The sequence below is a fragment of the Eurosta solidaginis genome, chromosome 1, assembly GCF_040869045.1.
Source record: "Eurosta solidaginis isolate ZX-2024a chromosome 1, ASM4086904v1, whole genome shotgun sequence".
NCBI lineage: Eukaryota > Metazoa > Arthropoda > Insecta > Diptera > Tephritidae > Eurosta > Eurosta solidaginis.
In genome coordinates this window covers 4,596,332-4,623,442 of record NC_090319.1, presented here as the reverse complement: position 1 = coordinate 4,623,442, position 27,111 = coordinate 4,596,332, and the positions used below count along the sequence as shown (strand labels likewise).

Genomic DNA, 27,111 nt, shown 5'->3' with positions numbered 1-27,111 from the left:
CCAGTTTACCATCTGCTTCTGAATTATACTCCTGCAAAAGTACTTTCTCTATAATGTCGCGATCTGCCTCTGCCAATTGGTCACTTATATCATACGCCTCCACTGAGTCGTTCCCCTCGCCCTTATCACGTTTTCCCCAATCAAGGCAACCTTAATTTCTTTTATTTCCGACAGAATTTTCCTACTGGATGCAGCCCTTACCAAATCCGTGTCCGAGTTTTTGAAAATTATTAACAACTTAAGTGCACTGATTTTTTCTTCTGGGAAATCATTTATTTCCATTTAATTACGTAACGACATTAATTAATTTTTATTATATTTCAATGCAGTAGTTTTACATAGATGAATACCCATTCGGCCTATCGATCAGCAATGGAACATTAGCTTGATCATCGGGTAAAATAAAAAAATTATGTTCGAATACACCGCCTTTAAACACGACTCTACATTTTATTGTGCCATACGTGTGCAACCGTCCGTTACCCATACCCCGATACACTGTTGCTTGCCGTTTCTCCCCAACATCGAAAGGCACGCAGGACTTCTGCACAAAACTAACCGGACTACCGGTGTCAAAAAGAACATTATATTTTATTGGATCAGTGGACTTATTTTTTAATTGGAAGGCAACACTTACCCAGTTTCTTGCAGTCACCTGTTCGACCACTCTGCGTACTAAACGATCCTCAAAATCCTCATGTTGTTGATCGACTACTGCCGCTGCCACTCCGCTGGTCTTCTTCTTCTTCGGGCATTGGTATCTTGTGTGGCCCACTTCGTTGCAGACAAAACAAGCATCTGGATTACGTTTGGGACTTGTGCAGGTACTTTGGTAATGTCCATAAGCGAAACAATTGTAACATCGCACCTGGTTCAATTTTGCTGCAGCTCCCGAGGTATTCTCTGCTTCCTTCTGTTTGCCTCCCATAACTGCTGTGCTCACTGAAGGCAACTTGATACGTTTTTTCTTTTCATATTAACATTTTGAGTTCGCTTATGGTGGTGGCACTGTAAAGCATCGATGACTGTGCAGTCTTATCGTGGAGGCCAACGATTATTATATCTAGCAGCTCTATTTCTGGAATGCTTGTGCGACTGGCAATAAGCTGCATCTCGATAAAGTATTGTTGAGGAGTCTCATTAATTTTAATTAGCCGGGCCATTAATTGTGCAAAAACATCTTGCATGGAGAATGCTCGCTCGTACTCTTGCACTACTGCCGCCTTAAACTCACTGTATGTGCGCGTTGTTATAATCGACGTGAAACGCTTTGCTTGCCCGGCCATCAGGTGCAGTGCCGCCACAAGCTTGTCTCGTTCAGCATAGTTGAATGCCTCAAACACATTTTCCAGATCGCCAATCCACTTTCACACATCTTGCAGCTCCGAGCCATCAAACTTATTGACCATAGCACCATAGCATACAGCACAGCCAAATCTATGCTATCACTACTTGAGCTGAACTCCCGTTGTAGTACATTCAGCTCCTGTCGTTTTCGAGCAATTGCGAGCTGACGGTCCAAGAGTTCTTCTTCTTGCTGTGCTACCAACAAACATTGACGAGTTGCATCCATTGATATTTCCGGCTCAAATGTTTGCTGTTGAATTTCACCTAGAGGATGTTGTGGGGCTTCTGTAGTGAGTAACGCACCTGGCTGCTGTGGCGCATCTGACTGCTGTTGTATAGTTGCATCCTGTGCTACACCTGGCTGCTGCATTGCGTCTGTCTGCTGTAACTGCTGTGATTGTTGCTGCTGGAACGAAGCACCTTTTTGCTCCTCTTCATAAAGTGCACGCAATTGGACCACCGTTGCTTCACTGTCGAACTGAACACTCATTTCTTTGAGTGCAGCTATTAATTGATTCCGCGTCATATGTCTGGAACAATCTTAATGTCTGGAACAATCTTTTAACTGCGTCGGATTGAACCCCACACCTGAACTGTAATAACTCAGTAGTATGCCGGTTGTTTTCTTCGATTTATTAATTTTCCACGTGAAACACGTCTTGTCAATCCAATTTCAAGAAAAAAAGACCGGAAATACACGGTCTGTCAGTTGACAGCGACAGTACTTGTGAAGAGGCCGAGGTTGCCACCAGGGTTAAGGCTGCCACTTGCCGGGAACTATTACAGACAGCCTATACAATTTTTGTGATTGTAGCAGCATAAGTGTGACAAGAAAAAATTTTAATTTAGGAACACTCGATTATTGAATACAATAACAAAAACGTTTAAACAGCAATATATCGGCACTCTGATGTTTGGGAATGTACCCAGCCTTTTGTAGCAAAAGCTGTTTTACGCTTGCGCGTAAAAACCGCTTATCCTCGCTTTACAAATCACACACACAAGATTGCGCATTGCGCATGTAAACAAAAGATCAGCTGTTTTTTATGGGCCATTTTTACGTCATTTTCCTTTAGCTCTTGTTTTCTTCTCTCTTTCTTTCATTCGCTCAAGCAGTCAAGTGTGACGTAGATGCGCACATGATGTCCCCACATGACACCAACCATCTCTTTAATTGTAATGTGGAACCAACGCCTCTAACACCCCTTTCATTATGGTCAGCCCCTGTTAAAACAGCAAGTTTCCTTGGACTCCCGTTAGGGGATATTGATGCGAAACATTGCTACAACAACAACAACAACGTAGATGCGCAGAACGAAGCAATTTTGAACTCGTGAATGCGCAATCTTGGTGTGATTTGTGTTCTCGCTTAGATAATGCTTAGGAGACCCATCTAGCGGCAGTGGTTAAATAACTAGCTACAGAACAGGGTGTAGCTAAAATCGGAGACACAAACCTCTGGTGGCCACAATGTATAACCAAGGCGAATTCAGTAGAGGTGGTGTTATCCCAACAGCTGATTGCTTCTTCTTACTAATTTTCCATACAAAGCCTTGTACAACAATATGTCAGTTAATCGAAATCAATGAAAATTTTCTTTTGACTTGACATTCTTTTGCACGGCGAATTGCCTAGTATAGATTCGCCTTGATATATAACATATAGCGGAATCAGTTGCGATGAATAGTGGACACGCACCATTTTAAAGCTGCAGTCATTGGTGCCGTTTGTCGTATCGCTGTAGTCGTATCCCTAACGTAATTAGCTGTTTATCGTTACGGGGTAAAGCTGCAGACATTGGTGCTTTATCGGTAACCGTATCGGTAATCTTATAACAGCTGATTCGACCAACCTCAATGCAATCGATTATTGGTGCCGCTAAGGTCGTAACCGTATCGTAGCCAACCAATTGGTTTTTGGTTTACCGTCGTAACGATAAACAGCTGATTACGTTAGGGATACGACTACAGCGATACGACATACGGCACCAATGACTCCCGCTTAAACCAAAAACCAATTGGTTGGCTACGATACAGTTACGACCTTAGCGGCACCAATAATCGATTGCATTGATTCCCATACGGTTGGTCGAATCAGCTGTTATAAGGTTGCCGATCGTTTACCGATAAAGCACCAATGTCTGCAGCTTAAGGCCCCATTACTGGTACTTAGCATAGACTTGACTTGACTTGGCGTAAACTTGGCAACTTTGCCTTGATTATACTCCACTTAGCGCATACAATCTGGTATCAAATAAATGTCAATTTGTATGACAAAATGTCAAAATGAAATGGAAACAAACAAATGGGATCTCAAAATGTAAACGTCACTTAGAACTTACATAGAAAATCAAAATTAAACAGACTTCTAAGTCAAGTTAAGTGTTGCTAACATTGTAAACTTTACCAAGTAGTGCAACTAACAACTGATCGCTCAAAATTTGCACACACACACAAACATCACTAATGGCCATATTACGGAAATCTTAGGGTAATTGAAGTTAAATTTTTAAACAGACATAAAATGTTATAATTTTGGAATATATAGCATCTACGATACCTTAATTGCAGTAATTGAAAGAAAATGTGTGCTTATACTCAAGTATTTAATTATTTTTTCTAAATTTATCTTTAATATTGATGCAATGATTGATCCAATGCAACTCTGCTCTTCCTACTGTTCTTCATTCCCCATTCGAGTGTCCCTTTCACTGAATTCGAGTGCCTTCCACTCTATTCACAACATAACTTCAATTTAAGCTGCCAAACCATATAGTAAACAATGTATAGGAGTATTATAGGTCCGACACATAAGCAGATTTTCATATAGATGAGTTTAACACATGGTTATGCATTATGAGTAGATTGCACGTATTTTTATGGAGAACGGTAAAATGAGCGACACTGGCGCCATCTGATATCGAAAAGCAGCCATCTCACCAATTTTGTTCCAAGCAAATAATAAGAAGAATTTGACATTTGCTTTGGGTAAGGGTGTTGGCACACTTTGCAAGTGAAATTATTTTTCCCACTGGTTGGTAAATTTTCTAACATTTTTCGCAGTTAAAAACTGCAATATAGCAATCGATTACTACACAAAATATGTTAGCAAGTATTTTTGTGGTATAGGGAGAATGTTTACAACAGTGCTTCGCGAAATTTTGCATGTGAGTGGGCAAGGCGTAATAACCTTCAATTGCCAAGTCTGAAGTTCCGGTAATAGTCTAGTTGAGGGGTCGACTGCTAATACGCTACCAAAAATATCGAGTGAGGTGTCAAAAGAAGCGTATTAATCTCGGGAACAATAATCCGAAGGCGGAAAAGAAAAATTTTATCTCTGTCTGGAGATATTTGCAGTTGAAGTTGGCGATTTCCATGTGGTTGTTGTTGTGTTTATACCCACAAAAAAAATTGTGCATCACCGTGGCGGTAGCCACGGTTATACAACACACCCGGACTTGGCATGGCGTAGCCCAGGGTTATTTTTTATAAGCGCGACCGAATGCCGCCAACGCAGAAAGGTGTTCTGCGCAAAAATACTATGGATCCGACCCCCGGTTTCGGAGGTACCCGTGGGTCTTTTTTCGGTTTTTCGTTAATATCTTTTTAACGCGTTAAAATTTTTATTTTCCGCCATCGGATTATTAATACTGATGTCAAGACGCGTCGTTTGACACCTCTCTCGATATTTTTGGTAGCGTATTAGCAGTCGACCCCTCAACTAGACTATTACCGAAGTTCCTTCATATTTACAAACGCAACATCTTTGTTGATTGTGGCGAAGTTATTGGAATGCATAAGCTTGTGTTAAACGCATCTATATTAAAAATGTCATTGTGTCATGGCCTTTACATATATGTATGCACTTAAGCACGATATGCGACTTTGAAGTGGTGGATTGGAGTGATAGGTCGTAGGATTGAGATGGTGGATTGCTAAACGAAAGATTGAAATGGTAAATATTTGAAAGGAACGGTGCTTGAAAACAACAAAACAAAGAGCTAGAAAAACAACAAATAGAAACGACGCACAAAACGCATCAGAAAAGCCGAAGAAGCGCACAAGAAAAACGTATAGCCTAGGCCTATTGATTTTACCGAAAAGAGAAAAAATATTAGTTAAGTAAATTTTGCAAAAGGTTGCACCTATCCTTGTGAACATAAAATCAAATTTGTCAACACAAAATGTCTGTTGAACAGGTAAGCAATTGAATTACCAATTTTTTTTTTATTAAAGCAAATGCAAATGCAAATGTTATTTAGCCGCATGCCATCTTACAAATAAATTATTTTTTGATCTCCTATTTCTCTTTGTACGTTATTTAACGAATACTTTTATTTACCTTCCCTTCGGTGACCGATTGTTTTCTTTAATGTTGCATGTACAAATGGACTCACAGAAGCGCGCCTATAATAAATTGAAGCATGACTTGGAGCCTTGGCGTAATCTCATTGTACAGTTAGATTCCGTCTTGACTTGGGAGAAAAACTTTTATCCTGCAATCATTGCTGCCACAATTACTGCATTTTATTTGTTACTATGGGCATTAGATATGTCTACGGTGACAACATTGGCATTAGCTGGACTGTTTGGGTTAGCCATAGACTTGTTTTATCCATTTTTGTGTCGCTTCCTATTTAGTCCAGACAATTGGAATGGCAATCAAGAGGAACAATTCGAACGAGTTTGCACGCAACTATGCAATTTGAAGTTAATGTTAAGTGGTTGGTATGAGTACCTCTTCTCGGCTAAAGAGCGCAAATCAACTTTGGTGAGTGAAAGAATGACACCGGTGCTTATTAAAAAGTGCTATATGCTTCATACTGTAGAAGAAATCTCTACCTCAAACTTAGAAGAGACGGCCCTTTATATATAGTTTAAAAAAGATGTATATTTTTGCGGGTGATGCGCATACCAATTTCCAAAGAACTTTACATTAGGTATCATAACTTCCTTTATTAACAAAATCTCATTTACAGTTTGTCACTATTGTGAGCGTTGTACTACTGGCACTAGCTTGGATTGGAGCCCTTATCAATAATCTACTTCTGATGTATTTAATCACTATGATGTTGGCCATGTATCCGGGAGTACAGGAGAAAAACGTGTTCCACACAATCAAAAACTATTTCGGCTGTGCCGTGAATTCCAAAATACAACAATTGCGCGAAAATAATAAAAAAGCAGATTAAAGGAGTCAAACTGAAGCAAGGATGGAGACTAGAAATGAAATTATTTGCGCGGCGGAGTCTCTTGCGAGAACATTTTGTATTTTATTAAATTTATATGCATTAGCCATAAATTTTTAGTCATTTTAGGTTCATTGCATCATTTATTTTAGTTTACTGGAAATGCCGTAGAGAATTTCGAAATATTTGTATGTATATAAATAAGTTTGGAATTTTCGACAAATGAGAATAATCTTTCAACCAAAGCCAACTGTATTACCAAAATTACGATTTATCATATAATAAATTTCTTGCTTATATGCGCAAATTTAATAAATGGATATTAAAAACTAAAATATTCTGAATTTAAAGATCGATTCTATAGCATATAGATTTCTAGTAAGTAAGCTTTATCGAAAGAAGCAACACACTGAACAAAATATATTTAAAAAATTCACCAAAAAATAGTTATCTACTATGTCTCTGTCTGCATCAGATAGGCAATCACTTTATAAAAGCATACACAGTTTTTATTAACATCACGACTCATTTACATAAAAATAACTACGCGTAATATTCAAGTACATAATCTTAATGTAATTGTGATTAATTAATAAAATACAAGAAATGAAATATTTGATCCCTGAATCATAGTTAAGCATTTTTTCCTACAGGTGATATATGTACATGTGGTTGCGAACACGAAAATAGCTGTTACAAATTTCATCAGCGTTCTATCGCAATGCTTAATTTTGGCTAGAACATGCGCTGAATTATAAAAAATACTTACTTTTAAAACTTTCTATTCCGTTTCCTTTTTATGAATAAGTTTTGAATTCACAAATTACAATTTTGCTTTTGGCAAAAAACAATATTTGTATTTAACAAAAATTTCCATATCGTGCTATACGATCACACAATAAAAAAACACTTGCAATCAAATGATAAATATGTATCTGTCAAACTATTGGTAAAAGTTATAGCAAATTATGGATCTAATGAGTACTCGTAGGCAATATATACAATATTTCCTTAATCTTATTCAAAATTTCAGAGCTATTGGTTATTGGTTGTTTGCCGATTGCATGGCTAGAGGACGAGCAAGCAAGGTAACGGAAATGGAGTTGTATCTGAATGAATTTTCTTAAATTAACGGAAATAAATAAAAAAAAATATATAATTGATGAAATTTGTAACGGCTTTTGCTGATATTTTCGTTTTCCCAGCTGTACATATTGAGAAACCAAAAATATAATTATCTTAAATCAAATACACTAAAACTTATACAATATATGCTTGTTTTAATTTCAAAACAATTTAAGTATCCGTGTAGACAGCAATTAGTGGTGGGATTATTTTCGAATTATATTCGAATACACGATATTCGAATAAAACTACACGTTTCAAATAATCCGAACAATACTTAATCGAACTTTTTATTCGTTAATTCGAATTCCTTTCCTTATATTCGAATAGCGCGTAGTAAATAAACAAAATCCTGTTTATCTTCCGCTCATCGCTTGTACGTATGAGCATACATATATATACGTAAATATATTTATGTCTTTATAGATGAAGATGTGCCTATATTTTTGTTTGTTTGGGGTTACTTTGTTAATATCCATTTATTTAGTTTATTTACGTAACCAAAGTTGTGCTTGAGGCTTAAGCTGTAGGGTTCTTATTATCTTTATTTAACTTTGTATTTTAGTTACTTTGAACTTTTTAATTTTTAAATGTATTATCAATATTTTAAGTTTCAATGTTGATTTTCAATTTTCAAAAATTTTCATTGTTGTGAAAAAAAAAAAAAAATATTGACATATACATACTTTTAGGCGTTTTAAAAAATATAATTTAAAGTTATGCTATAAAATAAAAACGTGGTTTCAATAACTACATAAGCAAGGAATATCGGGATCGATAACCACTGATCAAAGTATTGTGTTTACTTGTAAACAAGTGTGTAAATGTTCATACATATGTAAATGTATATGTATTTTAATTAGGTTAATATGTTAGGGACCTTAAATAACTTTTGAATCATCAAACCGCGCAAAAAATGTTGACAATGACATGTAAAAATATTTAATTATTGTGACGAGTTAGATGTTTATACAAATAAAAAGATATCGAACTAAATTTCTCTATTCAACTTACACATACATGTATGTATGTATATGGGAAACAGAAGTCCCTACCATATTAATCTGATTAAAATACATATACATTTACGTATGAACATTTACACACTTGTTTAGTACTAAACAAAATTCTAAGATCAGTACAGTGGTTATCGATCCCGATATTTCTCGCTTAAGACTCAAGTACAACTTTGATACATAAATATAACTATAAATTAATATTAACTAAGCTGGTTGCTTATATGCTAAAGAATTTATTATTCGAATAGTCCCACCCCTAACAGCAATAGATTAAATATAGAGGTTATTATAGGTAAAAACAATCCAAATCACATCTTGTTACTGCGTTCATGTGTTCGAGACCTGGAGCGTGGTTTCGTGCTCTTCTTCGTTTTCTTTTTGTGTTGCTTCTTTGTTCGCCGATATGATTCTTCCCATTCTACGCTATCGCCGTTGGATGAATCGTCCGTTGTTTCAGTTTTTCTATGCCGGTACCTGCGCTTAGCGTGTTTGGTGGACTTCTTTTTAGCTTTTGATTTGTAGTTCGACTTCTTTTTATGCTTGCGTTCATATGCAGAATCCGAATCACTATGTATATCTGAGGAGGTACTAGTATCGTCTGAAAACTGTTGACGCCTGTTGCTGCTACCACTGGCTGATGGTGTATGCTGCTCATGTTCTTGACGTTTGCTAGGAGCCCCCAGCATAATACGGTTAGAGCCTAGATTATCATTACGATGTTCATAATCACATTCGCGGCGACTAGAACTGTTATGCACTTTTCCTGATTCATAATACCTTGAGCTCTTGCTATTATGGGCTCTACGTATTGTGTTTTTATTTTCAGGGCTATGGCGACGGGAGCCACTATGATAATCTGAAGGTTGCCTTTCACTTCCATTATCAGCATGTGTGCCACGCTCATTTTTCATTGACTTATCTATAGGACCTTTCCTTTTATATTCGCTTTCCGACTCACCGTCCCTCTTAATTAAATACTCTTTTTTAACATTTTCAGTTTTAATAATAATTTGACCATGTTCGTTTTCCAGTTTTTTATACTCTTCATACTTGGCTGAATCTAAAAAAAATTCCATCATTCAAATAATTGCAATATTATTTATAAATGGATTTTTCTTTATATACTTACTTATACATTTGCCGTATTGTGCGTACTCCTTCTTAGATATTGGTTGACATAAAAACTCGTTGAATGCCTCTTTACCACCGCCAATTGCCAGTTTGACAATTACACGTCCAGCATGATCATCAAAACCTTCAATTTGTCCATACATATCCTTATGCTTCCCACCCAATATGCGGACATAAGCTAATTTTTTGATTTCTAATACTTCATTTTTTTCCGGTGCTATTAGTAATGGCTGCTTCTTGAGCGCTTTATCAGCACCTAAACCCATTCCTCTCGGCCGTAAAAATGGTAGTTCTTCTGCTGGTGGCAGACCTTTTCTTTGAATCGGATCTACCCAACCCATACCACGCAACATGGCTCTGCCAAATTGTTCTATAGGAACATTTTCATAATCATCTATTGACGACTGTTTGGCGCCTTCGAGTGGTATCTCATCGGCATTTTTAGGCGGCACAATAATATTCTGATCTACAGACTCAGAGTCCTTACCTTTCAAAGCAGCAAGTATTTCTCGTGCTGCTCTTTCTTCTAAGCTCTCATTAATGTTATCTTTATGATTGGCTGTGATAGCATTTACATCGTTCGTCGTCTCATCAGGTGGTGGATCATCTGCTTCACCGAGCAGAACAGCGCGCCTTTTTATCAAACTTGCAATTGCAGCAGAAGTTTTCGTGTTTTCCTTAAGTGGTATAATTAATGGTGATTCCTCAGGCTTTTCTCTGAAACAGTCTGCATTCTTTTCTATCAAATATATAATAAATTGTAAGATTACACTTACTCAAGTAGCTTTATTTCCTGTCCTTCCAAGCATTTTATTAGCTCAACTTTAGCAACCTCTGTATCCTTTTTTCTGTTTGTTGGCAGTAGTGATGGCTTCTTTGTAGTTTTGCTAAAACCGAAGGATATTTTTTTTGACTCCTCCATGTATTATCAGAGTGAGCTGTTTTACAATTCCAATATATTAGCGTTAATCGTGAGTCCAGCAAACGTTTATAAATAAAATTCAGCTGTTTAATACAGGGCGACTAATATTGTGTTTTTGTTGTTGATTGGTCTATGGTGGATTGCTAGATTGACATGGTTCAACTCTATGGTTGGATCATCTGTACAAAAACAAAATGTGTTAGTTCAGATTGTCAAAATCTGCGTGTTGGTACGAATAGTATGGAATGGAAACATAAAACTTGGCAGTTTTTATATATTGCATGGTTCAACTATAGGGTTGGCTCATCTGTACTATAACAAAATATGTCTGTTCAAATTTGTCAAATCTGTGTATTGGTGTTGGTGTGAATGGTATGGAATGGAAACATAAAACTTATCAGTTTTTGTATGTGTAAAAAATGTTGCCATGTGTGGGTTTCATTTTGAGTTTCCCTTCAAAAAACGCGAGTACTCCATAAACAGTGGTGCACCTCAGCCGCTACTTAATTGTAGGGAAGCCATGTACAAAAATAGCCAATTTTTCAAATATGTACCAGTGACGTTGTTTGGGCCGAATGGTAAAGTAGACACTTATGCCATGATAGACGAAGGATCAGCCATATCCTTACTAGAAGACGGCGTAGCCACGAAATTGGGCCTCAAGGGCCGTAAGCAGCTATTAACGTTACAATAGTATGGTCAAAAGTGTACGACTGAAGAGTCTTCGAAGTGAGCTTCAATATACGGGGTATAGGTGCACCTGCGACGTACAGCCTCCAAAATATACGTACTATTCGGAATCTCGATTTGCCAACGCCATCCTTTAGCAAAGCGGAGTATAGCCATTTAAAAATTTTGCCATTAGAAGATTAAAATCAAGCTAAACCATCGTTACTTTTGGGCCTAGACAATACATATTTAAGTGTGCCATCTACAACCATGCAAGCCAACAGCCGAAGCCCAGTACCATTAACACGAAACTGAGGTGGATAGCACACGGTTCAACCCGAGCACCAACTACAATGCCTGTGGTGCTGCATATACGTGAAAAGCACAGTTTGTTATCGCTACATGAAATGGTCTCTGAATATTTCGCCGCTGACAATTTTGGTGTCCAAAACGAATCAACTAAGCTACTCGAGTCCGAAGATAATGAACAAGCACGTCATATGCTGGAAGACAACACGCGGCGCATTGGTAAGCGTTTCGAAAGCGGTTTGCTGTGGAAATGCGTTCCGCCAGCACTATGTTACGGTCTGCTATTATGGTCTACGGTTACGGTCCACTTGGGAGCGTTTTCGTGCGAACACACCTAGTGACTGGGGATGGGGCGAAAGTTGCGATACAAAAGTATCGAAACAAAGACAAGAAAAATTCGGCGATCACTAGCGAAAAAAAGCATGAGTTTCCGGCCGCAAGTAAAACGAAGACGTGGAAAAATTTAGAAAAAAAGCAGCAAAAACGATAGCCACGTTTTTCCGGCCGGGAAAAAAAGCAAGAGTTTTGCCCAGTTAATCGGAAAAATTTTATAAAACAAAAAGCCAAATTTTTGGCGGCCCTGCGATTATACAAAAGGATCGTGTAACATCTATTGGCACAACATCTACAGCAAAGGCGTCAAGCACCGATACTGCTTCAGTAACTTTATGGCTCACATCAACTGCGCATCCCCAACAATACTCAACTAATAGCAAAACACCCTCGCCGGCTGTGCACGTATTCAAGTAAATGCCCAAAAACTAGGAATAGTCGATAGCGCAAAATCCATTCCGACAAACCTCTTTTCTACTCGTCTATTTTGGGTGGTAATAAACATTACAACGGTTGTGTTGTGTTGGCACAAACTCAACGTATAGAATATCCAGTTGAAGTAGGTCGGAGGGTCACAGTCACACCTAGTGAGGAAAGTACTAGTGATTCCGATTCGGATTCAGACGGCACTAAACTAATTATGATGAGAACCCTTGGTATCCGCAGATAAACCCCTTTCTCTACGTCTACGAAGTACACTACCACCTTTTGAACAGCGTCCGGCACCATCTCCGCCTCCAGGGCCAGCACTACGCTGCAGCGTAATACAACGAACGCTTAATTAGCACCAAGTCATACAGGTCGTAAAAGTCAACACGAAGTTTTATTGTCACCAGGTTCACTCGATCACCTCGGACCAGAGCGCAACAACCACCAACAGTACCAACACAGCGCGCCCAAGACCGCGCACCACAACCAACAACAGCGTCAATTTCACCAGCAAAATCAACATCAGCAATAACCACGCCGGCAGAGGCCCACGGTACGTACTCTGGCGGCCATGTAAGTACCAGCCATGTATGAACTTCAAAATAATTACCCTATAAAAAAATTTTGGTCATAAAACTTACCCACACCCATGCAAATGTGACTAGGAATATAACCTATGATTGTATAATAGCTAGTCAAATGACGTGGAATGACGAGAGCGTTTTTGCAGGGTAGTTAAAGAAACTTCTAAGTGGTACTTAGAGGATTTTATACAGTCCGGTTGAACTATTTAACAAAGGTCGATTTTTTTGCCAAATTACATTATTGAATACTCGAAATTGTTAGCTTTACAACAAAGGGCATACATTTTTTTATAACATTTTAATAATATATATTGTTGCTTTAAAATGATTGAAGTTAGCTCTATAATAAGCCGTCTTTATCACGTGAAACGTTTTAGCGATCATTTTTTGGAGCTCAACCATAAATTGTTAGAAAAGAAATTTGCGACCGCAGCCATTGGTCGATTATGCACGAATTGGCTAAAAGATTTAAACTTTTTTTCTTATATCATACAAATACAATATATATATATATATATATATATATTCATATGAATCAATATTGCTTGCAATATCGTTCGAACAACCATAAGAAAATAATATACGTGCATATAATATGTAGTACTATCACAATTTGATTTTATTGCTTTTATAACAAATTTTCTTAGCACATATTACATATTGTAACGAATTTACTTGCAAATCCTCTTATTTGCAATCCTCTGCTAAGTTCGAATCACTAAACTGTTGAATAAATAACTCCAATATTGAATAATGGAAAAATGACCTTTATTAAAGTACTTCACAATACACTTATACTTTGTTACTCGCTGGCTTAATAACCAAACTGATTGATAACTCAAATGAAACTCTACTATTGGCCGCCAGATCGCGTGCTTAATCAAACTGATTGATAGCTCAACTCAAACTGAATTACTTCTTACTCGCCTGCCCCGCTTTTATAGTTTACGCTGCATACTTTTAGGCTCTTCGATTTCCAGAACTTACTAGTTTGTTTCGGCTACAAAATCGCCAGCCACAACTACGTGCACAAATTATTGCTCTCTCTTGTGACAACTCAGATAAGATATATGCATGTGTTTGTGCATTGCCGCTCCGCTGCTCGTATACGTACATATGTGTAGACATAATGATTGATTCGTTTATGTAGATACATAATGATAGAATTATTGATGTGAATGTTTGTAGTTTACAGTCTCTCGCGAACACATAGGCGTAAATGCATCTGTGTGTGACATCTCTCGGCTGCCTTATATATGTGTATACATGATTTGATTATTGACGTAAATACTGCTTAGCATGGCCTTAGTGATGGTATAGCTTAGTGATGCTAATATCCGTGACACTGCCCTCCACCTAAGTCTGATCGTCCCAATCAGACAAATCTCCCGATCTAACTGCCGCTAGCACCTCCAAATGTACCACTCTTCTAATCCGTGGTTTCCCAGTGGTTTGTATGCGGAAGATGGTATCACTGATCTTCTTCACAACTTTGTACGGGCCTTCCCAACTGCACCGAAATTTGGCTGGAACACCTTTCCGCCGGTGAGGGTTGTTTAACAGTACCAAATCTCCCGCCAAGAAACCTTCCGAATTAAAGTTCTTGTCATGCCAGTGTTTCATCTTCCTACTCGATACCCTGGGCCGTTCCTTCACACTCTGTTGTTTGGTCAATGAACCACTTCGTAGAGCTTGCGCTGGACGGATTTACTTTGCATAATCGGTATCGTTCCCACATTTCACAACAGTAGTGCGCTCCGGCTTGAAACTACCCTCGCATTCTTTCTCGGAAATTCGTTGCTTCGTTTTCCTGCGTCTTTTAGGTTTTGTCAATGCCAGTGTTTCTCTCGCAGGTACTTTTGATTTTGATTTATTTGGCCCATTAGATCTATCACCCTTTGCCTTTGACTTTCGTGGTCTTTGTCGAGTCTTTTCCACCAGTACCCGATTACTGCTAAACCCTTTTTCCAAACTAAAGTTAAGTGGTATGTCCTGGTTCTTATAGCGCATCATTTTTCTCCGCATATCGATCCTGACATCATGGTCAACCAAGAAGTCCACTCCCAATATGACTTCATCAACGATCTCCGCCACAACGAATTTGTGTAGAACCATGACTTTTCCAATTAATACCTCACATACCACTTCGCCTTGGACTTGATTATACTCGCCTGTGACCGTACGCAACCTTGCTCCAGGTAATGACTTTACTCTCCTGTAGACCAAATCAGATCGAATCAAGGAATGAGATGCCCCCGTATCTACAGTCAGTACACGCTCTTTACCATCCACATTCCCTCTGATGGTAAGACTGCTTGATTTCCTTCCAATCTGCGACACAGATATCAAAGGACATTCAATAGCAGGGGCAAGTTTTCATTCTTTACATCCGACACGCTCTTGCTCATTTCCGCCAGCTTTGCGTTTACGGCCACCCACATTGCTGGAACTATTAGGACCAAGATCGCAATGACGTGCAATGTGACCTGGGTTGCCGCACTTGAAACATTTAATAACTCCGGCATTCTTCTGTTGAGATCCCTTCAGTGCTTCCAAAATTGTGTCTACCTACTATGGCCTTTCTACTTCCACACGGCGTGCTTTGAAAACTGGCTTACTCAATAGCGACGCTGTTTCTTGAGTCAGTGCATAGGATACCGTTTCTGCGAATGTGGGTTTTGGGTTTGCATATGTCGCTCGCTTCGTTTCTCGTCCCGTATGCCATTTATAAAACTCTGAATTTTTACCCTCTCGGTGTAGTCCACGGGTGCGTCCGCATTTGCCAAATGTGCCAACCTTTCAACATCTGAAGCAAACTCCTGCAATGTCTCATTTGCTTTTTTGTAGCGGTTTTGCAACTCAATTTGGAATATCTGTTTTCTATGCTCGCTTCCATAACGTCTCTCTAAAGCGCTCATCAATGTTTCGTAGTTGTTCCGCTCGTACTCTGGGATGGTCTGTAAGATTTCCGCAGCTGGTCCTTTTAAAGCTGCGAACAATGCAGCAACTTTATCTTCCGCATTCCAGTTGTTCACTGCTGCGGTATTCTCAAACTGTAGCTTGAAGACCTGGAAAGGAACAGAACCGTCAAATGATGGTGTTTTTACCTTTGGATTGCTTGCTGAAACAGCTGGGCGGTTTAGTTGTAATTGCTCCATACGACCTTTTAACGCTTCTATTTCGGCATCAAATTTGTCCTCGAGTTGTAAAATTTTTGCATCCTGCTCTTCCAGTTTCACAAAGAGCTGCGATGATACCTGTTCCGAAATTTGTGCCGACATTTCAGATATACTTGCCTCTTGCGCTTCCAGTTGAGATGCCAAGTATGTCTTCTGTTCTTCCAATTGTGATGTTATACGGGTTTCCTGCAATTCCAGTTGGGATACCATATACGCCTTCTGTTCTTCCAGTTGTGAAGAAATTTGTGTTTCCTGTGCTTCAATCTTCGATGTTTTTCGTGTCTCTTGGGATTCCATCTGTGATGACATATATGTTTTCTGTTCTTCTAGTTGAGATGACATGTTGGTGGATATTTGCGATGACATTTCTGTTATACGTGCCTCTTGCGCTTCTAGTTGGGATGCCGATTGCGACGACATTGATGATACTGTCGATGTTTGTGCAGATATTGCAGCCAATATCATGTTCAAGTCTGTGCTGGTAACCGTCTGCGATGTTTCGTTTTTCTCTTCAATTTTTGTTGTCTCCTCGCCATCAAGGTGAAAGACATACTCTTCCACATCAATTCCTTCTGCTTCCATTGCCTCTCGTAGCCGTGCCTGAAGTTCGAGTTTAACGCCGCTTGTATTCAATCCACGGCTCTCCAACTCCTTCTTCAGTTGCTGGATCTTTAATTCACTGAACTTTGCCATGTCCTTGTTGTCTTCTGGAATTTATTCAACAATCCCACTTCTGACACCAATTGTAACGAATTTACTTGCAAATCCTCTTATTTGCAATCCTCTGCTAAGTTCGAATCACTAAAGTGTTGAATAAATAACTCCAATATTGAATAATGGAAAAATGACCTTTATTAAAGTACTTCACAATACACTTATACTTTGTTTCTCGCTGGCTTAATAACCAAACTGATTGATAACTCAAATGAAACTCTACTATTGGCCGCCAGATCGCGTGCTTAATCAAACTGATTGATAGCTCAACTCAAACTGAATTACTTCTTACTCGCCTGCCCCGCTTTTATAGTTTACGCTGCATACTTCTAGGCTCTTCGATTTCCAGAACTTACTAGTTTGTTTCGGCTACAAAATCGCCAGCCACAACTACGTGCACAAATTATTGCTCTCTCTTGTGACAACTCAGATAAGATATATGCATGTGTTTGTGCATTGCCGCTCCGCTGCTCGTATACGTACATATGTGTAGACATAATGATTGATTCGTTTATGTAGATACATAATGATTGAATTATTGATGTGAATGTTTGTAGTTTACAGTCTCTCGCGAACACATAGGCGTAAATGCATCTGTGTGTGACATCTCTCGGCTGTCTTATATATGTGTATACATGATTTGATTATTGACGTAAATACTGCTTAGCATGGCCTTAGTGATGGTATAGCTTAGTGATGCTAATATCCGTGACAATATTATTCTCATCGTACTAAGCGCATTATACCAAATTGATATTTAGTTACACTCAAAAGTAAGTTCTACTACGACCACATAATAATTTTGTAAGAGAGCCCCAAATATCGAAATTTGTATCCAAACTTTAAATATGTTTTGTGAATGTGAATGAAAAAGAAAAAAATATTCAACCAAATTCTTACTTTGTAGGTAGTATATTTACAATACATAAGTACATTTAATTACATATTTTTCTCACACATAGCGTTTACAACGATTATCAAAAAAAAGGGGATACATAAATAATTGTATAATTTAAAATATTACGAGCAAAAATAAGAGAAAAGAAAAGAACCCCCAACAGAACAAGCTTAGTCAGACTTAAGTATTCATATTAGATTTCGTTTCGATTTCGGCCCAATAAAGTGTGATCTGTTGGATCATTTTTTTTTCTCTCACTTATGCACTACACACACTTACCTACATTTTCATAGTGTAATTAGCTACTCGTAGTTCAACAATTCTGTAGCCCTGGTTAAGAAACCTGCACTATCGCATTTTTTTTTTGTTGCATACATACGTTAATATGAATTGTGAATAAATTGTGTAATTTATAATGGGAATGCTGACGTCGCCGTTTATTTAGAAGGCATAGGGTAAAGCAGGCAAGGGGCCAACGAAAATTTAGGTGCGTCGGTGGCCATGGTTTTGAGGGTGGGAAAAGCACCGGGCGTCGCGAAACCACCCGCGGCGCCCCTTATGTATATTCGGCCCATTTCTTTTTTTGTTTGTTTTTCTTTTAATTTTCAGCAGTTTTTTTTGATTTTGATTTCAGAGTAGTAACCGGTCATGTCCGGTTCGGTAAATTTTTTTGCTTCAGTTTTTTTTGAATTTTTAAGTTTTGAATTTAACGGTCTGTCCGTGGCATCCGGTTTGACCGGATGTCGTTTCTTTTGAATTGATAATCGTTTTGAGTCGTCTCTGCGCTTTTTGACAGTTGAGTTTTGAATAGGCATGATAGGAACTTTTTTCTGTTTATGGCGCAGGAACAGTAAGGTTGGCAAGGACCCGCCCCAGCCGACAATGACTAGCCAATGTGCACCACCACATCATGCCGACCGCCTTCCTTGCTGCTCCCATAGAAGATGCGATTCCATAACAACTACCAAACAGCTACGCTATGGCATACAGTCGTCTCTTGGGTATTGAGAAGAAAATGCGTTTGGATAAAGAGTTCACCACCAGATACAGAGAAGAGATAGCCAAATATATACGAAATGGTTACGCCAGGCCACTTTCCAAGGACGAAGTAGGTAAGCATACATGTTTTAATTGGTATTTGCCTCATTTTGAAGTTCAGAGCCCCACAAACCGGGAAAAATGAGGATTGTTTTCGATGCAGCTGCGAAGGTGGATGGAATATCCCTAAATTGTATGCTACTAAAGGGCCTGGAATAAGCCAAGCCGTTGCTGGACATATTATTCAAGTTTCGAGAAGGCGCAGTAGCTGTAGCGGCAGACATACGCGACATGTTTTCGCAGGTGGTAATAAAGCAGCCAGACCAATATGCCCAGAGATTTTTATGACGTAATGGCGATTCCCATGAGCCAGTGCGGCACTACGTTATGACGTCAATGGTTTTTGGTGCGATTTGCTCACCGTGCATAGCAGAGTACGTGAAGAACAAAAACGCCGAGGATTTTCGCCTACAATACCCAGACGCAGCTGCAGCAATCATTGATAGCCACTACGTAGACGATTTCGTATCCAGCTTTCACAACATAGAGGATGCAGATCGCATATGCAAAGAGGTTAAGTTTATCCACGCTCAAGCCGGGTTTCAACTTCGATCGTTTGTTTCTAATATTAGAGAACATGAAACCAAACTTAACTCGGACTCTAAAGAAATATCTCAACATGTAACGCTAGAAGGGCACAGTAGCTGCGAAAAGGTTCTGGGGATATATTGGAACATTGGGCAACAGATTCATTCGAGTTTACATTCAAGTTTCATCGCATTTCAAAGGCAGTACTAGATGAAGAACGTGCTCCGACAAAACGCGCACTTTTGAGCATTGTAATGTCAGTTTTTGACCCTTTCGGCCTTCTCGCCGATTTCTTGTTATTCGCCAAAATACTGATCCAAGAAGTTTGGAAGACTCACATCGAGTGGGATGAGCTACTGCCACATGAACTTCATCATAAATGGTTTGCTTGGTGGGGTGAGTTAAACACATCAACGAGGTCAAGGTTGGCCGTTGTTACTCATCTTTGCTACAGTCACCGACATCCTTTCAGCTTCATATAATAGTAGACGCCAGTCAAGTTGCATTTGCTGCAGCCGGGTATTTTCGAGTCGCGAGCTCGCAAGATTGCGACGTTACTTTTATTGCCGGTAAAACCAGGGTTGCACCTCAAAAGCTTCTATCGGTGCCAAGACTGGAATTGCAAGCAGCTGTGCTCGGCGTCCAACTCGCCAAGCTCATATGTCAAGGTCATAGCATTCAGCCAGATCTGGTCACATTCTGGTCAGATTCGCAAACGGTACTGCAATGGGTTAGTTCAAAGGAAAGAAAGTTTAAGCCTTATGTAAACCATCGTATAGCAGAAATAATATCGTCGTCCAAGCCTTCTCAATGGCGTTGGATACCAACAGACAAGAACATAACTGATACAGCAACACGTCCGAAATGGCCACCTAAGTTAGAACAAAGTAGTCCATGGTTGAGAGGTCCAAGTTTTCTGCAGGATTCAGCTGATCTTTGGCCACGTACAACCTGTAGCCCCATGCCCGCTCAACTGGAAGAAGATTTGCAGCCGTGCCTCGTAGCACTTGTGGAGGTAAAAGAGTACTTATTGCAGTTTAATCGTTTTTCTTCTTTTCTCAGGTTAAAGCGGGTGATGGCATGGGTGTATCGGGCTGCAAGTAAATTTACACGTCGCAAGCATGAAAAAAACGACACTGATCAGCTGAGTTCAGCATTGACAGCCTCCGAACTGGAGAAAGCCGAGAAATACATCGTCAAAGAAGTCCAACGCGAGGTTTACGCCAAAGAGTTTACACAACTAGAAAAATCCAAACGCCTTTCTAAGCAAAGCACCATATATGCATTGTCACTATACATAGACGACGAGGGTGTTATGAAGTTACGCGGGCGCATAGACGAGGCTACAGTTTTGCCAGAAAAAGCTAGAAGACCGATTTTGATGCCGTCCAAACAGATTCTCTCACAGCTTATAATGCGTCAGTACCACGAAAAATATCATCACCAGAATGCCTCAGTAATTTTGAATGAGGTTCGTCAAACCTATTGGTTTCCTCACGCTAAATCGTTATTGAAAGTTGTGCAAAGAAGTTGTGCGCAATGCCGAATTGATAGAGCCACACCAAAGTCGCCTTTAATGGGTCAACTACCTGAAGACCGAGTCAGGCCTTACTTACGTCAGGACCTTTACATACACAGGGGTTGATCTATTCGGCCCATTTAATGTGGCGATAGGTCGCCGCAGAGAGAAGAGATGGGCAGTCATATTCACGTGCCTCACCACCAGGGCTGCTCATTTAGAACTAGCGCACGACTTGTCCACAGATGCCTTTCTTTTAACCTTTCGTAATTTTATCAACCGCCGCGGAACGCCAGTACGAATCCGCAGTGACAATGGTACGCATTTTATAGGCGCCCAGAGAGAGCTGAAAGAATCCGAACGCATTTCTAACGACCTTGCCCAACGCGGAATAGACTGGAGATTCAATTGCCCTTCTAATCCCAATTCTGGTGGCTGCTGGGAGCGCCTCATACAGATCGTAAAAAGACTTTTGCTTAAAATCATACGCGAAGAGGTGCCAAGAGAGGAGACACTGCGCAGCGTACTTATAGAGATCGAAAACATATTGAACTCAAGACCATTAACCGAAGTAACTTTGTCATCAGAAGAAGATTCTCCAATTACACCAAATCACTTTATTTTGGGTGTCCCAATTCGAAGCAAACGCCACAACCAGTAGACGAAAAACTATGTTTGAAAAAGCAGTGGTGCATAGCTCAAAGTCTCAAAGATCGATTTTGGAAACAATGGACACGGCACTATTTGCCACAGTTAATTTTGCGTCAAAAATGGCAGGAAGAAGTTGAGCCCTTAAAGGTGAATGACTTGGTGTTAATATGTGACACAATGCAGCCGCGTAGCCAATGGCAGAAAGGGCGAATTTCACGAGTGTTTCCAGCCAAAGATGGTCAAGTACGTTTCGCCGAAGTTAAAACAGTGGGCGGGGTACTACGTCGTCCAGCTTCGAAAATGGCAGTTCTTAGATTGGATGGTGAATCCCGAGATGATTCACGGTGGGGCTGGGTGTAGAGGCACCATGTACCTCTATGTTTTGAGTTTCACATCGCTGCATTCCTGCATTTCTGCAATGTCATTTTATACCAAAACCAAAGACAAGTTTGCCGGCTCGCACATAGCACAAATACATACATACTTTTGATAGACGTTTTGGCTACGATTTCTTTTTTGCATTATAACAACGAAACAGAGGAAAAATCATCATCGTCAAGAACAGCAGCCGATCAGCAAATACAATTTGGAAACTGCATAACGTTGGAACCTGCATACAATTTGGAACCTGCATAACTGCACTGCACTGAAAATGCACTGTGCATAACATTTGGAAATAAAAAACCATGTCATTTTAATTGTTCAGTTTAATATTTTAGTGTGGCTTTCGTGAAGTGTAATTGTTAATGTTCAAATAAATATTGACTTGATGTTATACAAAAGCTCCTAACTTCAATAGGTCGTATGCCTCTACACATGTTGAGCTTGCGAAAGAAGCGATGGCTCAATCCTCCTCCTTATGTAGTCCTCTAGGAGTATTTCGAGTGCTTTAAGCAGAAAAGAAGATAAGCTTATAGGCCTATAATCATTTGGTTTAGAGTGGGAGGCTTTCCCTGCCTTGGGGATAAATACCACGTTAACTTCTCTCCACGATGCTGGTACGTAATTGAGCCTAGGACAACCTATAAACATCCCTTTTATCCAGGGCTTTATAAGCTCGGCAGTATACTGTAGCTGAGCCGGAAAAATTCCATCCGGCCTCGGCGATTTATAGGGCTTGAAGTTCTGTAAAGCCCAATCAATCCTTTTATCATCTGTGATTTCGCTTATTAGCTGATCATTAGGTGACAAACCGCTAACAATATTTGAAGACACGCCCGCGCTTGCGGGTTATGGTTTCAGCGTTGGAGTCCGTCCAGTGCCCATCCGGCTTTTGGACGTAACTTAGCTGAGTTGGAGATTTCGATAGCACCTTCCTTAAGCGGGAGGCCGCGGATGTGGATTCAATCCTGCCGCAGAAGCCCCTCCAGGAGGATCGATTTTCATTTCGCATTGCTTTTTTATATATATTTATTTTCGTTTTATAAGCAGCCCATGAGGATTCATGTCCGTCATGCTTGGCTTTATTAGAGGCCGCCCTAAATGACTTCCTAAGCTTATCAAGATCAGACGACCACCACGGTGGTTTGTGAGTTTCCATAACCTTTCTAGTCGGGCAAGTCCTATCTAAAGCATTCCTACATTTTTGACTGAAATTATTTGCAAGCTCCTCCTCGCTTTCTGGGGCTCGCACCTCTTCAGATAGCTTTTTACCTATTATCTTTTTATAGTAGCCCCAGTTCGTTCTTCTAATATTTTGTATGTACTTAGGACTTGTGTGCCCCTGCGATATAGCAAAGCTTATATATCTATGGTCAGAAAAGGAGTGCTCCTTTAGAATCTCTCCTCACCTCTTCGCGGTTCCTCGTAATGAAGGTGGGGTCATTTCCCCTATTACATATACTTATATTAATGCCTAGTTAGTTCTGTTCAATAAATCACTTGAACGAGGAGTGTTTATTGATGCGTGGAAAGTCAGTTCTATCACTCCAGTGTTTAAAAGTGGTAATAAGAACAATATTGCGAATTATCGGCCAATTTCAAAGATATCCTCAGTCTCAAAACTATTTGAGGCTATAGTTAAAAATAAAATTTATTTTACGGTAAATCACTTGATCTCCGCTCAACAAAACAGTTTTGTTAAAGGTCGCTCAACAGTCTCAAACCTCGCCGTATTTTCGGAATACTGCATTTCTGCGTTTCAAAATCGCCTTCAAGTTGATTCAGTTTACACTGACTTTTCAAAAGCTTTTGACAAGGTGAACCACACAATTTTATTATTGAAACTGACAGCTCTAGGATTTCATTCCACTCTTTTAAAATGGCTTGAATCCTATCTCTCCTCTCGTAAATGTGTGGTTATGGTTGATGGGGCATCATCTGATCCTTTCATTGCGACTTCTGGGGTTCCACAGGGTAGCATACTGGGCCCGCTTCTCTTCGTAATTTTCATCAATGATATAACCAGCTGTTTCAATTATGCAAATTTTCTGTTGTACGCTGATGATCTTAAGATTTTTTCGACAATTACGAGCAATGAAGACAGCTACATCTGATATAGATAATGTTGCCGATTGGTGTAAACGTAATAAGTTTAATATTAATATAAAAAAGTGCTCACATGTTTGCTACTCAAAGTCTCGCTGTCCGCTACCCACGTGGTATAAAATCGATGGTCTTCGATTATCCACTTTAAGTGAAATTACTGATCTTGGTGTTGTATTCGATTGTAAATTTCTGTTTCAAACCCATTTGAATTACATAATAGCGAAGGCATATTCAACACTTGCCTTCATCAAACGATTTAGCTCTGATTTTACCGATCCTTACACATTAAAATTGCTATACACCTCTCTTGTGCGGTCTAAATTAGAATACGCCGTCTTTATCTGGAGGCCATTCTATAATTGTCACATTACCAGGCTTGCACGTGTGCAAAAAGTTTTTGTTCGCTTTGCCCTACGGTCGTTGCATTTCAATGACCCGATTCCTTCTTACAGTAGTCGCTGTTTGCTCATAAGCCTAAAATCGTTAAACAGCAGACGTTCTATTCTGTCTCCCACCTTTGTTTTTGACTTGATAAGTGGAGCGATTGACTGCCCATTTCTGCTGGCCAGAATTTGTTTCAACATCCCACAGAGGAGTCTACGCAATCACGATACTTTCTGGCTGGACACGGTTAGAACAAATTACGCGTCTAATGCTCCAATTTCAAGAGCTTTAAAAGAGTTTAATATGCTATCAAATCCTGTGGGTCTGGACTTTTCCTCCACAAAACATATGTTTAAATCGATATTAAATGACTTATGTACGTAAACTTTTAGGTAACTTTTAGTTTTTACGATTAAATAACTGTGTGTCTATTTTTTTTTCTTGTAATCTGTATGAAAATGTTCACATTTTCTAGATTAAAACGAGATAAATAAATAAATAAATAAATAAAAGATAGTTAAATAAAGACTCACCTCGGTCATTTGTGTCACTGCTGCCCCACTGGGCATGGTGAGCATTGGCATCGCCTCCGAGTAGGATGAAGTCATTTCGTGGATTTGCTGCTCTCACGAACTCCCTGAAATTATCCGGTGGTATTGAGCCTTGGTGATTGTGCGCTAGGTAGAAGGAAGCCAGTTTGAAGCTCCTCCCAAGCACCTTGACGCTAACCACTGTCAGGACCCGTCGCTAAAATTGGGTAGAAGAAAAACATTAAGAGTAGACTTAGCCAATATACATGTACGAAGCTTACCCTTTTCCTGACCGCTATAGAGCTTATAAGCTGGCGTCCGCAGGCCACAGATCCTATTGCCAGTGATCCACGGCTCCTGGACTAGTACAATGTCTACCGCACCTGATGACAGGTGCAGTAGGAGTGCAGCTGATGCTGCTTTGCAATGATGCAGGTTAATTTGAAGGACATTGATCATAGAATGTTTGCGCTCTCCTCCGTGAGCGTCGCATCCGAGTCGCCATCCCCAAGAAGCTGGCCCTCAGAGTACAACCTCCTCAGAGCCAAGCTTCCAGCCGAGCCTGACAAAGCGTAGCCAATACCTTCCTCGCCCTCGTCTACCTCCATCTCGTCTTCACTGGGGGAGGGGGGGGTTTACCCACCTCCGTGCGAGACTGAAGGTTGACCAAGGCCTCATCAGCCTTATAAACCTTAAGGCTTATATTTTTGAAGCCGTCGCTTACTTTGAAGTCCTGCTATTTTATCGCTTCGACGCTAGCGCTGTCGAGCAACAGGACTATCTGCACCGTGGCCCGTTTAGATTTCTCCACGCTGACCAACTTCCAGTTCTTGGTAGGTAGACCAGGGTTATACTCCTGTAGCAGCTCCAGAATGTCAGCTGGGACCGTTGGCGTCACTGGAACCCAGGTTCTAGCCCTTGATCGTGAGGGGATATCACGCGCCTCCACTACCTTGAGGCGCTCCCCCGGATATACCCCCCTATCAGCGTGACGGCGGCTCTATAGAGGTTTACCGACCTGGCGTCCTTACAGGCAATTAGTTGACATTGCCTTGGAACCACCCTGTATCGGTGTAGAATGCGGTGGAACAGGGTTGTCTTTTTTAACCTTGACGGCCACCGTAGCGAGCGCGGCCTCGATCCACTTCCACTGTTGTTTCGGAATCCTGCCATCTTCGCTGCTCTCATCTATAAAGCCAATGATCTGCCGACTTTTGGCAATTTCGGCGAAAGACCGCGTCTAGCCTTCCTGCGTCTTGGCCCTTTTCTGTGCCGTGGTATTGGATTCATCCATGGACCGCTGGCGTTTCGAGGTTTCCTCACTCTCGACCCAGTCCATCCTGAAGTCCGGCAGCTTTTGTTTCGCCCAAACAAGATCACACCGCGCCTTCTCACAGTCCTCCGCAGACACTTCCCCCTCCATTATCGGCGAGGAGGCATTCCTGCGCAGGATCCGGGCAGCCCAGCGCTTGTCTTGGTGACTGGGCGTTTTTAGTCCCTTGGCCGTAGAGCTGGGGGTCAATTCCGTAACTGTGAAAAGCTGTAAAATGTACACTCATTGAAAACTCATTTGCACACACAATTTACACTTTAAATTTTCATGCGATTCTGTTAATTATTGTGTACATTGTTTTGCTGAATAAGCGCTGAATGTAAAAGCCTTATGTCAGTGAGACAATATTAATCAAACGCCATGAAAATAAAAAAGTCATTCTGCAACAGTGCGTTTGAGTTTTGAATGTCAGAATAGTGTACACTGGCTGCCAAGAAAACTCACATAGTTTTTATCAGTGAGTTTTTTAGTTCACAGTTTTGCTTTACAGAATCAGAATTTCAAAGTTTACACAATTTCTTTTGTACACTTTAAAACTCACAGTTAGCGAATAGGGCCCCTGGCGACCCCCACATCCCTGGGGCAATGGAGAAATAGAAAGATTTATCGCTTTTATGAATTCACAATGGTGTTGTCATTCGGCTATCTGAAATTTTTTCACCATTGTTGTCCCCACAATGTTTTTTGCATTCACAATGGATTTGTGATTGATATGGTGACATGTGACATGTGAC

General features: G+C 40.1%; 2 protein-coding genes across 3 annotated transcripts; one reads left to right on the top strand and one right to left on the bottom strand.

Annotated features, from left to right (window-relative positions):
- Positions 1 to 5,347: 5,347 nt before the first annotated feature.
- Arl6IP1 (ADP-ribosylation factor-like 6 interacting protein 1) lies at positions 5,348 to 6,870 on the top strand. Of its 2 annotated transcripts, XM_067777688.1 has the most exons (3): positions 5,348 to 5,545; positions 5,746 to 6,117; positions 6,326 to 6,870. In XM_067777688.1, exons 1-3 carry the CDS (start codon positions 5,531 to 5,533, stop codon positions 6,536 to 6,538), a joined length of 600 nt encoding a protein of 199 aa, XP_067633789.1. In that variant the 5' UTR covers positions 5,348 to 5,530; the 3' UTR covers positions 6,539 to 6,870. The 2 variants fall into 2 exon arrangements, with proteins under 2 accessions (XP_067633789.1, XP_067633785.1); XM_067777684.1 differs by lacking the exon at positions 5,348 to 5,545 and having other exon boundaries at positions 5,719 to 6,117.
- On the bottom strand, positions 6,649 to 10,844 carry LOC137246629 (G-patch domain and KOW motifs-containing protein). Its single transcript, XM_067777679.1, has 3 exons — positions 10,587 to 10,844; positions 9,809 to 10,527; positions 6,649 to 9,739 (listed from the first exon to the last, which is right to left on the bottom strand). Exons 1-3 carry the CDS (start codon positions 10,730 to 10,732, stop codon positions 8,988 to 8,990), a joined length of 1,617 nt encoding a protein of 538 aa, XP_067633780.1. The 5' UTR covers positions 10,733 to 10,844; the 3' UTR covers positions 6,649 to 8,987.
- Between the last annotated feature and the right edge of the window lie 16,267 nt (positions 10,845 to 27,111).

Excerpts from the sequence above, each read along its gene's own strand:
- LOC137246629 (XM_067777679.1), bottom strand. The coding sequence starts at position 10,732 with ATGGAGGAGTCAAAAAAAATATCCTTCGGTTTTAGCAAAACTACAAAG. Across the intron at positions 10,528-10,586 it reads CAGGAAATAAAGCTACTTGA|AGAAAAGCCTGAGGAATCAC; the intron begins GTAAGTGTAATC and ends AGACTGTTTCAG. Across the intron at positions 9,740-9,808 it reads ACAATACGGCAAATGTATAA|ATTCAGCCAAGTATGAAGAG; the intron begins GTAAGTATATAA and ends AATTTTTTTTAG.
- Arl6IP1 (XM_067777684.1), top strand. The coding sequence starts at position 5,719 with ATGTTGCATGTACAAATGGACTCACAGAAGCGCGCCTATAATAAATTG. Across the intron at positions 6,118-6,325 it reads AAGAGCGCAAATCAACTTTG|TTTGTCACTATTGTGAGCGT; the intron begins GTGAGTGAAAGA and ends TCTCATTTACAG.